Here is a 12,527-nt window from a genome sequence, read left to right on the forward strand (position 1 = left end):
ACATATGATATTTGTCCTTCTCTGCCTGACTTATTTCGCTCAACATAACACCCTCAAGTTCCATTCACGTTGCTACACATGGCCAGATTTCATTCTTTCTCATTGCCATGTAGTTTTCCATTGTATAGATAAACCACATCTTCTTGATCCATTTGGCCATTGATGGACACTTAGGCTCTTTCCATGTTTTGGCTATTGTGGAGAGTGCTGCTGTGAACATTGGGGTACATGTGCCCGTATGCATCAGCACTCCTATATCCCTTGGGTAAATTCCTAGCAGTGTTATTGCTGGGTCATAGGGAAGTTCTATTGTTAATTTTTTGAGGAACCTCCACACTGTTTTCCAGAGGGGCTGCACCAGTTTACATTCCCACCAACAGTGTAGGAGGGTGCCCGTTTCTCCACATCCTCGCCAGCATCTAGAATCTCCTAATTTGTTCATTTTAGCCACTCTGACTGGCGTGAGTGGTATCTCAGTGTGGTTTTGATTTGTATTTCCCTGATGATGAAGCACGCTGAGCATCATTTCATGTGTCTGTTGGCCATCTGGATGTCCTCTTTGGAGAAACGTCTTTTCATGTCTTCTGCCGATTTCTTTACTGGATTATTTGTTTTTCGGGTGTGGAGTTTGGTGAGTTCCTTATAGATTTTGGATACTAGCCCTCTACATGATTCCCTATCTCTTAGTGATCATAATCTTAGAATACCTCACTGACATTTTCTGATCCCAGTCTTATTTTGTTTTCACCATTTTCTTTAATCTATCAAGCTTCTCTACTAATAGAACCAGAAGTTTAAGGGATTCTGAAAGGAGTCATTGATCACAGAAGCCATCATGGGTTTGTTAAGTCATATTTGATAAACTGACTTTTGAAAAATGAAGTATATCGGGGCTCCTGGGTGGCTTAGTCGGTTGGGCGTCCGACTTTCGCTTAGGTCATGATCTCGCGGTTCGTGCGTTCGAGCCCCGCGTCGGGCTCTGTGCTGACTGCCAGCTCAGAGCCTGGAGCCTGTTTCAGTCTGTGACTGCCTCTCTCTCTGGCCCTCCCCTCCTCACGCTGTCTCTCTCTCTCTCTCCTAGAAATAAATAAAACATTTAAAAAAAAAAAAGAAAAATGAAGTATATGGACTGTTGATACATGTTACAAAATGATCGAGTACTTTTTTTTTCTTTCTCTTTCTCTGTCAAGCAGTATTACTGGATATATGAGTTGGCTAAAGCTGCTGTAGAAAAATACAACAGATTAGATGGCTTAAACAAAAGAAGTTTATTTTCTCACTGTTCTGGAGGCTAGAAATCCAAGATCAGAATGCCTTCTGAGTTGGTTTCTGCTGAGGTCTTTGTCCCTGGCTCTGGACAGCCATCTCTTGCCGTGTCCTCATGTGGCCTCTTCTCTTTTCAAGTGTAGATAGAGCTCTCTGATGTGTCTTCCTCTTATTATAAAGACATCATTCCAGTGGATTAGGGTCCCACCCTTATGGCCACATCTAACTTTAGTTACCTCTTTAAGGTCTCCATCCCCAAATATAGTCACCAGTTCAAGTTACACTTGAACATGTAAATTTTGGAAGGCACAGTTCAGTCCATAACACTGGGCTTTGTTGTTCAAAGATGTGTACAAAATAAAAGGGAAAAAAAACCCTGAATCCCTCCATCGTGTCATTAACATGAGGTGAAAATCATTTGGGACATCTTTGTAAACACATACATATATATAGAAGCATAAATGAATTGACAGATGTTCAGATCAATATAGTTTTGTATAGATCAATATAAAATAAGTATTAGATGGTGTACTTGGGAGGCTCAGTCAATTAAGCATCTAGTTCTTGATTTTGGCTCAGGTCATGATCTCATGGTTCATGAGTTCAAGCCCTGCATTGGGCTCTGCACTGACAAATGTGAAGCCTGCTTAGGATTCTCTCTCTCCCTCGCTCTGTGTCCCTCCCTGGCTTGCGCACATGCACATTTATGTGTGTTCTCTCTCTCTCTCAAGATAAATTTAAATAAACTTTAAAAAACCAAGTATTTAATGTAAGTTTGCTTAAATTGATAGAAGAAAAATGTTAACTCAGAGTTTTTGGCTCAAGTGATTTTAATTTTAGAGAAGTCCCTAATAGAGAAAAAACAAATTATGAACAGCATTATAAAAGATTAAAAAACTTTAAAAATTTTCATCTTTCAATTTTAGGCAGTATTCATTGACTCCCTGCTATGAAAGATGAGGAAATTAACATTCTTCTTCCTGTACCCTCATTACGATGTGTTGTTCTTTTACCTTTGGCAAGTTTATAACATTTTTGTTCTGTCTCATAACATTATTTATATATGTGTTTAATATTCATATTGGATTCAATGCTTATGTTTGACCATTTATTTTTGAGTTTTTAAGTTTCACTAATTGATTTGATGGGTTTCTTTGAGAAGTAATTTGTTCAAGCTGAATTCCTGGGCATTTTAGTTTTTGGATTCTTGACTGATGAAAACACTTTGTTTGCCTTAAGATACAAAGGGTATTTTTGGCACATTAAAAAAAAAAAAAATCTCAAGACCTGTCAGGGATTGCTCCATTGTTCTGAAGTAGGATGTGTTGTGGAGAATACTAGGCCAGCCTGTAGATATCTTTTCTGCTTCTGAGTATATATCTGAAGAGTTCTTTATATTTCAACTTCAGTAATTTAACAGATACCTTACAGTGTTGATCATTCAATAGCAGTCTTGGTTTGAAGATGCACTTATTTTTAGAGGCATATTTAGGGCATATTTTATTTAATGGAAATTTTATTTTATTATGGCTTGTATTATTTTTCATATCCTTATGTTGTAACATTTTTTTCTGGTTTGCTTTTATTATATTTTTCCTCTGCTTTTTCTTTGATTGTCTCAAACACTTATATATTAATCTGTGCTTTAGTTGTGCTTATTTCTGTATCAGTTCCTTATTTCTATATCTGTTGCTTTTGTCACTAGTGAATGCTGCTTTTAGAAACCACTCTTTCATTTAGTAAGGTATTAGAGGTCAGGAGATTTTGCGATCCAGCTTTACTATTTTTATTCAGAAATCCCTTTCATTTTTACTATTTCTTTAATGTATTTGTAGTTACATAAAACTTTATAAGGACTCCAAGGTAATCTTTGACTGGTATCAGGAATGTATGAGCTGTCACTGTGGTAGATGACTTTGCATTTAATTAAATGTCTGAACTCAAAAGCTGCTGATTAGGATAAATACTATCTTGGAAGGAGATTTCTAGCAGAACCCCTTTCGATCTTTTCCTACTAAATATGTATAATTTTTTTCAATGCAAATTGGTGTTTCTATTAAAGCATGGGAGCAAGGTCAGTGGGCAAGAAGAGCTGCCCTAGTGAATATTATTTTTTTAATGTTTTTTATTTATTTCTAGGAGGGAGAAAGACAGCGTGAGCAGGGGAGAGTCAGAGAGAGAGGGAGTCACAGACTGAAACAGGCTCCAGGCTCTGAGCTGGCAGTCAGCACAGAGCCCGATGCGGGGCTCGAACCCACGAACCGCGAGATTATGATCTAAGCGAAAGTCGGACGCTTAACCGACTAAGCCACCCAGGTGCCCCTGCCCTAGTGAATATTTTTAATAGTTGTTTAGATAAATAGGTGGAAGGCATGGTCATGAAAACTGCAAATGATAAGATACTCAGGGAGCTATGTAGTAAATATATTGAATGATAGAATTATGACTATATTTTTCAGCTGGCTAGACCTGGACCAAATAAAATGGATCTTTAGTGAGGTACATAAAATATCTTTCTTGGGTTTGAAACATTAAAGACTGAAGGAGACATATCTCAGCTAGATGTATGAAAGAGGCTCAGACATTTTAGATAATAGTATGCTTAGAGAGGGGTCAGCAGGGCAAAATTGATATCCAGAAGTTAATGAATAAAGTTAATGAATAAAGTTCCAGAATCTACAAGTACAGAAGTGAGTCTTCCTTTTCATCTCAAACTTGTGTCAGATAGAGACTGGTTTGAAAAGGAAAAAAGATAAATTAGGGTGCATTTAGAGAACAACTATGACATCAAGGAGCTACAAGTCTATGGATTATGAACGTTAATTGAAGGAACTAATGGCAATTAATATGGCCAAGACTTGGGGCCCAGAATACCCATCTTCAAATATTTGAGGAATCTTGGATTGCATTGAAATGGGATTTATTCTCTGTCATTCGAAGGGAAAAAGAAGCAATGAGTTGAGTTAAAACATTAAGAGTAAACATTAAGAACTGTCAGGAATTATAGAAAGTTGAACAAGGCTCTCTGGGAAGTAAGTTTCCTGTTCTGAAGCTGTATAAATAGGATTTGGAATGCCATTTATTTGAGATATTTTGATTGGAAGGTTCATACATTAAACTTTCTTTTACATGAGTATATGTAAAATATATAATAAAATTTATCTGTTATTTATTTATAGATAGTCTGAATTGCAGAAGATTTCACTTTCTTAGAGGTTGTTTGAACTCTTTTTTATGAATCTGACTGTGTAGAACAAGCAGATTGTTTACTTTCAGAATTCTTTTAAAATCACCTAATTATAAATATTTGGTGTTGGTATACCTTGTACCATTGCATTTAAGAAATACTAATTTTTTTAAAATTTTATAATAGATATACTCTAATATTCTGCCATTGGCAGAATTGAAATGTTAATTCTTTGTTATTCACATTTCTGTCTAAGACAAACACTCAAGAATCAACTGCACAGCTGATAACACTGCATGAAATGTTAGAGGTAAGTGTTTTGTGTAGTTGTTTTGTCTTCAATATTTCGTTTCATTAGTGATTTCTAAACAATTGTACACAGGCTTGAAACAGAAAATACTGCTTTAATTCTTACATATACCAAACTTTATCAAATCTATTTTTAGTAATTTATCTTTAGTATAAGATTAGTTTGTTTTCTATACATTACTAGAAAGAATAGTTTTTTTTTTTAAAGAACATAGTTAGAGACTAGTCCTTAATCATAATCCAAAGACTATTACTTTAAAAAAAATTTTATGATGTTATTTAGTATGTATTTTCACAGTGAAACCCTGTTTTTACATTGATGGAATCTTTAGCTGGCACCTCTGTATTCTATCTAAACTACTACCTATGGGAGTTTAAGGATTCTTTCCACATAGTTGCAGAAATTTGTACACAGTTTTAAACATGTTTCCATTAACTAATATCTAGTTTTTTTTTTTAAAGAAAGAAAGTCACTTACTTAAGTTAATACATAGAAATTAAAACAAGCAGTTATTCAAGAGAAAAGGGATCAACATTCTTTGGTAATGAATTTTTAATGTTGTATTATAGCTGTATCATTTTTTTACTAAATAAGTAAGGTATATTTTGAATGGTATTTTTTCCTAGATTCTTTTAAATAGATTATTTGATGTTCCACATGATCCATATGTCAAAATTAGTGATTCTTTTTGGCCACCATATATTGAGCTGCTTCTGCGAAATGGAATTGCCTTGAGACATCCAGAAGATCCAACCCAAATAAGATTAGAAGCCTTCCATCAGTAAAAAGATGGTCTCTTTTTTCACACAGTACTTAATGAATCTTGTCATTCAAGGATAATGGAAACACTGAGGATTACTTGGACAAAGAACATTATTTGCAAATCAAAGCACATAGTCCCTCTTCCTTTCATCTATAAAATGACACATGCCATCTGTTTATAAATGGTCCTTTCATATTCAGTCAGTACTTTGGTGTTTTCAACTGGATGGAAAAGAATGCAAGGAAAAATATTCTAGACTTAATCCTAATAAAACTTGATGTTCCTTACTTCTGCAGAATTCTTTGGAAATTCTTTGTTAATTCATGATATTGTTAATGTAATGTTTTCCTCTTGAATTTATAACAATTTTATGCATTTTGAGTTCCATTTGGTACTTATATCTTTAAATTTAGCAGTTATAATGGAAAGACCATTTAATATGTAGATGGTTTTTAAATTGACAATATCTGATATAGAAGGAATCATAATTTAAAAGTATGTAGTAAATCTGTTCCATGTATACTGCCTTATTTCCAGATTTGTTAAAAATTGGAACAGAAAAAAACTAATGGATAAATGTAGCATGAAAACTATATCTTAATATGTATTATGTAACAAGAGATATGTATTAAACCATTCTGTTTCTGTTTATTATTGCTAACAAAAATTGTGTTCATAAAATTTTGTTAATTCTCCATGACCTTTCTGTAAATAAAATTATCTTATCTAAAATCTGTACCTTTTTTGGTGATGTGGCATGATATGTTAATAAATTAAATAGACTTTTTCATAGTTAGAAAGATGAGGATTTTATAGGACTCATTCAAGATTACATACAATCTAAACTGGAGAAATCCAAAAACTCTTAGTATCATTAGTTTTCTAAGAGGATGTAGCGTGTACTTTTATTTGAAAATGCTGTCTACTGTTTATCATTCACATTTCTTGCTTACCTTCAATACTTCAACTTTTTTAAAGTAAGCAGATGTTCCCCCAAGTATATCTTGTCCCTTTTAGAGAAAATACTAACATTTTTAATAGTATTTTTATTTACTTTTATTTAATACTTTATTAGTTTTATTTATTTACTTTTACATTTTAGAGAATGTAAGTTCTTTTATGGGAACATGACATATAAAGTACCTTGCTAGAATACTCTAGTTGGGAGTCAAAGGAATGAGCATCTTTATAGTTCTTGAAGTTACTGGAGAAGGTAGAAATGGTTCAGTCAGTATAATCCTGACAATAATTCTACAAAGTAGGTAGTACTCTTGTCCATGAACTTCTTTGTTATTACAGATTACAGAAAGAAATAAATTAGTAAAATCATGATTTTTTGGGCAAATCTTCATTCACGTTTCTTTCATAAAGATATTGGTTAGGATTTTTTTAGTGCAGTTATCTTGTGTAAGACTTTAAGGAAGACTATGATGATTACTTTTTACTTTACTTAATTAACCCAGGCTTTTTACAAATATTATTTGCTCACTTTTGATCTCAGTTATAAACAAAATAAGGTATAGTAGAATTGTCTTGATTTGTACTCCATCTAAGCTTACAGCTCTTGTAAGCTGTCTATGGTTTTGAGTATGTTGGAGAAAGTGTTTTAAGTTCTGAAGACCTTTATGTATTTTCGCTTTTCACTGCTTTAAGATAATCCCTGGAATCTATAACGTTTAGGATTTGCTTTAATTTTACTGACTCTTAAATATGATAACGCAAAATATCAGAAAGTAATACCGCATTCTAGCTTTCCCACACCAGATGGTAATGTTAGCCTAATTTAAAAACAAATTAATTTTATGGGGTGGCTGGGTGGCTCATTCAGTTAAAGATCCTGACTCTTGATTTCAGCTCAGGTCATGAGATCTAGGGCCATATATTTGGGTACGTAGCCTGCTTAAAATTCTCTCTCCTCCTCTGTGCTCTGTGTGCACATGCACATGTATGCTCTCTCAAAAACTAAGAAAAAGAAAGGAAACAAAAAATTAAAAACAAAAAAAGTATTTGAGTCTGCCAGAAAATATATTTAACTTTGTTATTGGCTGATGTGTATGCATGGATTGATTTTAGAGAAATTAAATCTCTCTTCAGTTGAAAATTCAACCTAGTTGAATATGACCCTTTTGGTACGTAAGATAAGTTTTATGTTGTTGTAAGCCTGTGTTAACATTTCTAAGTCCCTATTTTCCTTAATTTACTTTTTGTTTATTTAGCTAACTCTTAGTTAACTTCTTTTTCTCACCATAACTTTTTTTTTCTTTTTCTTTTTTTTAAATAGCCTCCACACTTAGTGTGGAGCCCAATGCGAGGCTTGAACTCAGAAGCCTGAGATCAAGACCTGAACTGAAATCTAGTGTCAGAGCCTTAACCAGCTGAGCCACCCAGGCATGCCTCTTTCTCCGGAACTTATTATATTTAGGTCAGTTATCTCTAAATGACATTTATTCGCATCAATACTTTGAAACCAGGATCAATACTTGATCTTATTTATGTATTAATAAACAAGTATATATATTATTATAACACAGATTTGTTTTTCAGTATATTGACTATTTCAATATGATATTTAAAAGTTTACTTATTTAAGTAATCTTTACACTCCATATGGGGTTTGAACTCATTACCCCTATATCAAAAGTCACATGCTCTTCTGACTGGGTCCTCAGTATGATTTTTTTTAATTGAGTTATAGTTGACATACAACATTTTATTAGTTTCAGGAGTACAACAGAAGGATTTGATGATTGTGTATATTGTCAAATGATCACCACAATAAGTCTAGTTAGCACATGTTACCATAGTTAACAATTTTTTTTTTTACTTGTGATGAGAACTTTTAATATGCAATACAATATTATTAACTATAGTTACCATGCTGTACAGTGTATCATATTGTATGATATGCTGTACATGTATCATATCCCTATGACTTCTGTATTTTAAAACTGTTTGTACCTTTTGACACTCTTCACTTATTTTGCCCACTTCATATTCCCTGCCACTAGCAACTACCAATCTGTTCTCTTTATCTATGAGTTTGTTTTGTGGTTGTTTCTGTATTTTTTATGTTCATTTATTTTTGAGAGAGAGAGAGTACATGTGCATGAGTGGGGGAGGGGTAGAGAGAGAGGAGGACAGAGGATCCAAAGCAGGCTCTGTACTGACAGCAGAGAGCTCTACACAGGACTCAAACTGATAAACCACAAGATCATGACCAAGCTGAAGTCAGACACTTGACTGACTGATCCACCCAGGCACCCCTGTTGTTAATATTTTTAGGTTACACATATAGGTGAGATCAAATGGTATTTGCATTTCTTTTTCTCTCTGACTTATTTCACTTAAAGTATTGTCCTCATTGTCCATCCTCATTGTCACAAATGTCAAATTCCATTCATTTTTTTGCAGGAATAATATTCCATATACCACCTTTTCTTGTTTTTTTGTTAATTTAAAAATTGTTTTAACATTTTTTTTTCTGAAATAGTTTATTGTCAAGTTGGTTTCCATCTAACACCCAGTGCTTATCCCAACAAGTGCCCTCCTCATGCCCATCACCCCCCTGCCCCTCTCCCCCAAATGTTTATTTATTTTTGAGAGAGACAGAGCATGAGCAGGGTGGGGCAGAGAGAGAGGGAGACACAGAATCTGAGCTGGCAGCACAGAGCCTGATGCGGGGCTCGAACTCATGGACCATGAGATCATGACCTGAGCCGAAGTCGGAGGCGTAACCGACTTGAGCCACCCAGGCACCCCTTTTTTTGTTCACATTTAGTTTTCATGAGCAGAGGAGGGGCAGAGAGAGAAGGGAACACAGAATCCAAAGTAGGCTTCAGGATCTAAGCTGTCAGCACAGAGCCCAACGTGGGGCTCAAACTCACAAACCATGAAATCATGACCTGACCTGAAGTCAGATGCTCAACCAACTGAGCAACTCAGGAACCCCTATATCATATTTCCTTTATCCATTCATACATCGATGGACACTTAGGTTGCTTTCATATCTGGACAATTATAAATAGTGCTGTAGTGAGCATGGGGTTTCATATATCTTTTTAAGTTAGTGGTTTTATTAGTTTGCTTCTTTGTTGCTTTTACCAAGAATTATATTTTTCAATTCTATAGAACATCCTTTATTTGAAAGTAAAGTTGCGTTAATTACAAGTGATTATTGCAAATTCTAGTGACATTGCTAAAAATATTTTAAGTATAATTGATGTACTAAGACAAGACAGAAAATAGAATTGTGTAAAATGCTCAGTTAAAACAAGAGAAGGCCGGAAAATGGAAGACAAAGAGAACAAAAGCAATGAATAGAATATAGTAAAAAATATGCAAATATTAATCCAGTATATCAGTAATCATTTTAAATGTGAATGAACTAAATTCACAAATTCAGGCAAGACTGTCAAAGTGGTTGAAAAAACAAGATGCAAACTATATGTTTTCTACAAGAAACCTATCTGAAATACAAGGACTTTGATAGATTACAAGTAAAAGTATGGAGGAAGATACACCATGCTAACATTAATCAAAAGAAACCTGGACTTAGCTATATTAACACAAAGAAAACTTCAAAGCAAGGAAACTGACCAGGGATTACAAAGAATATCACATGTTGATAAAACTGTCAATTCTCTCAGAAGACATAGTCTTTAATATGTATGCACCAAACAACATCATCACAGTGTATGAGCCAAAAACTGATAGAACTCCAAGAAATAGATGAATTCACAATTATCGTTGGAGACTTCAACATTCCTCTATCAATAACTGACAGATTCAGCAGCCTGAAAACCAGTAAGGATATAGTGTAACTGAACAGCACCATCAATCAACTGAATCTAATTGTATCTATAGGATACTAATCCAACAATTGTAGAACACACATTCTTTATATGTTTACATGGAACATTTACCAAGACCACATTCTGGGTCATGAATAAATTTTAATAGGCTACAAATTATGCTTTCAGACTATAATGGAATTAAACTATAAATCAATAACAGAAAGATACCTGGAAAATCTCAAAATATTTGGAGATTAAACAACATCTAAACACATAAATGGAAGATATCTCTAAAGAAATGCTTAAATATTTTGTATTAAATGATAATATCAAAATTTGTGAGATGCAACAAAACAGTTTAGAGAGAAATTTATAGCATTGAATATATTAGAAAAGATGAAAGATATAAAACCAATAATCTAAGATTTCACCTTAGGAAACTAGAAAAGGAAGAGCAAATTAAAACCAAAGTAAGCAGAAGAAAAATGATAAAAACCAGAGTAGAAGGCAAGGAAAATGAAAACAAAATCAATGCAGAAAATCAATGAAACCAAAAGCTGGCTATTTGAAAATATCAGCAAAACTGATCAACCTTTAACCAGGCTAACCAAGAAAGAAAAGTGAAATTAATATCAGAAGTGAAATGAGGGGCCATCGTTACCGATCCCAGGAACATTAAAAGGATAATAAAGGATTATTATTAACTACTCTATACCCACAAATTTTATAACTTAGATGAAATGGACCAGTATGAAAGGCATAATCTACCAAAACACACAAGGAGAAATAGCTACCCTGCATAAGGCTACATCTGTTAAGGAAATGGAATCAGTAATAAGTTTCCAAAACAGAAAGCATAAGATAGGAAATGGATGGCTTCAGTGGTGAATTCCACAAAACATCCAGGAAGGGAATAATGTCAATTCTATACAATCCATCCCAGAAAAGAGAAGCAGTGGGAATAGTTCCTAACTCATTCTATGAGGCCAACATTACCCTAATACAAAAACCAGACAAAGCATTACAAGAAAGGAGAGCTATAGACAGATAATGTCTCATGAACATAGGTGCAAAAATCCTCAGAAAAATAAATTCGACACTGTAGAACAATAATCCACAACTGCCAAGTCACATCTATTCCTCATATACAAGATTGATTCAACATCCAAAAACTAGTTAATTCACATCATCAGACTAAAGCAGAAAACTATATGATCATACCAGTAGATTACCGAAAAGCTGTTTTCCAACACCCATTCATGATAAAAACTCTCAGCAAGCTAGGAATAGAAATTGATTCTAAAGTTTATACAGAAAGGCAAATAATCCAGCATTGCTGCTAAAATATTGAAGAACAAAAAATTGTATGACTATTAACCAACTATAAGACTTAATATAAAGCTATAGTAACCAAGACATTATAATATTGGTGAGAGAATAGATAAGTCAGTGTAACAGAATGGAGAGCTCAGAAATAAGACCCATACAGATATGATCAGCTGATCTTTAGCAAAGGAGAAAGATAATCTGGTAAAGCTTAGTTTTTTTTCCAACAAATGGTGCTAGAACATGTACATGCCCCCGCCCCCCCTAAAAAAAGTAGACACTGACATTATACCTTTAACAAAAATTAAATTGATCATAGGGTTAAATGTAAAATGTACAGCTGTAAAACTTCTAGAACATAACATAAGAGACAATCTAGTCTGACCTTGGTTTGATGATGACTTTTTATATACAGCACCAAAATTATCCATAAAAGGAAAAATTGGTAAATTGGACTTTTTTTTAATTTAAAATTTCTCTGTTGAAGACACTGTTAGAATGAAAAAATAAGTCACAGACTAGGGGAAAATATTTGCAATATAAATATCTGTTAAAGATAACAGAACTAACCAAAATATAAAAAGAACTCTTAAAACTCAAAAATAGACAACAGATAACCAATTAAAAAGAGGGCAAAAGGTCTGAACCATAGAAGATAGGGAGATAGCAAGTAGGATGAACAGATCTCCATGTTGTCATGTGTCATCAGAGAAATGTAAATTAAACAATGAGATACCACTACAAATTTATTAGAATGGCCAAAATTGAAAGCACTGACTATCAAATGCTGGTGAGGATGTGGGACAACAGAAATTCCAATTCTTTCCTGGTGGGAATGCAAATTTATAGAGTCACTTTGGAAAACAGTTGGGCATTTCTTAC

The 12,527-nt window shown here is 33.8% G+C and overlaps 1 protein-coding gene across 10 annotated transcripts in view; it reads left to right on the forward strand.

The window, feature by feature from the left end:
* CENPK (centromere protein K) overlaps positions 1-6,216 on the forward strand; it is a 45,449-nt gene extending 39,233 nt beyond the window's left edge. For all 10 annotated transcript variants that reach the window (XM_077773536.1, XM_077773540.1, XM_077773535.1 and 7 more), the window contains 2 exons: positions 4,710-4,763; positions 5,390-6,216. In XM_077773536.1, coding sequence (XP_077629662.1) covers positions 4,710-4,763; positions 5,390-5,548 — 213 coding nt within the window. In that variant the 3' untranslated portion in view covers positions 5,549-6,216. The remainder of the gene's footprint in view (positions 1-4,709; positions 4,764-5,389) is intronic.
* The last annotated feature ends 6,311 nt before the right edge of the window (positions 6,217-12,527 follow it).

The sequence above is a fragment of the Crocuta crocuta genome, unplaced genomic scaffold, assembly GCF_008692635.1.
Source record: "Crocuta crocuta isolate KB4526 unplaced genomic scaffold, BGI_CrCroc_1.0 scaffold383, whole genome shotgun sequence".
Classification (NCBI taxonomy): domain Eukaryota; kingdom Metazoa; phylum Chordata; class Mammalia; order Carnivora; family Hyaenidae; genus Crocuta; species Crocuta crocuta.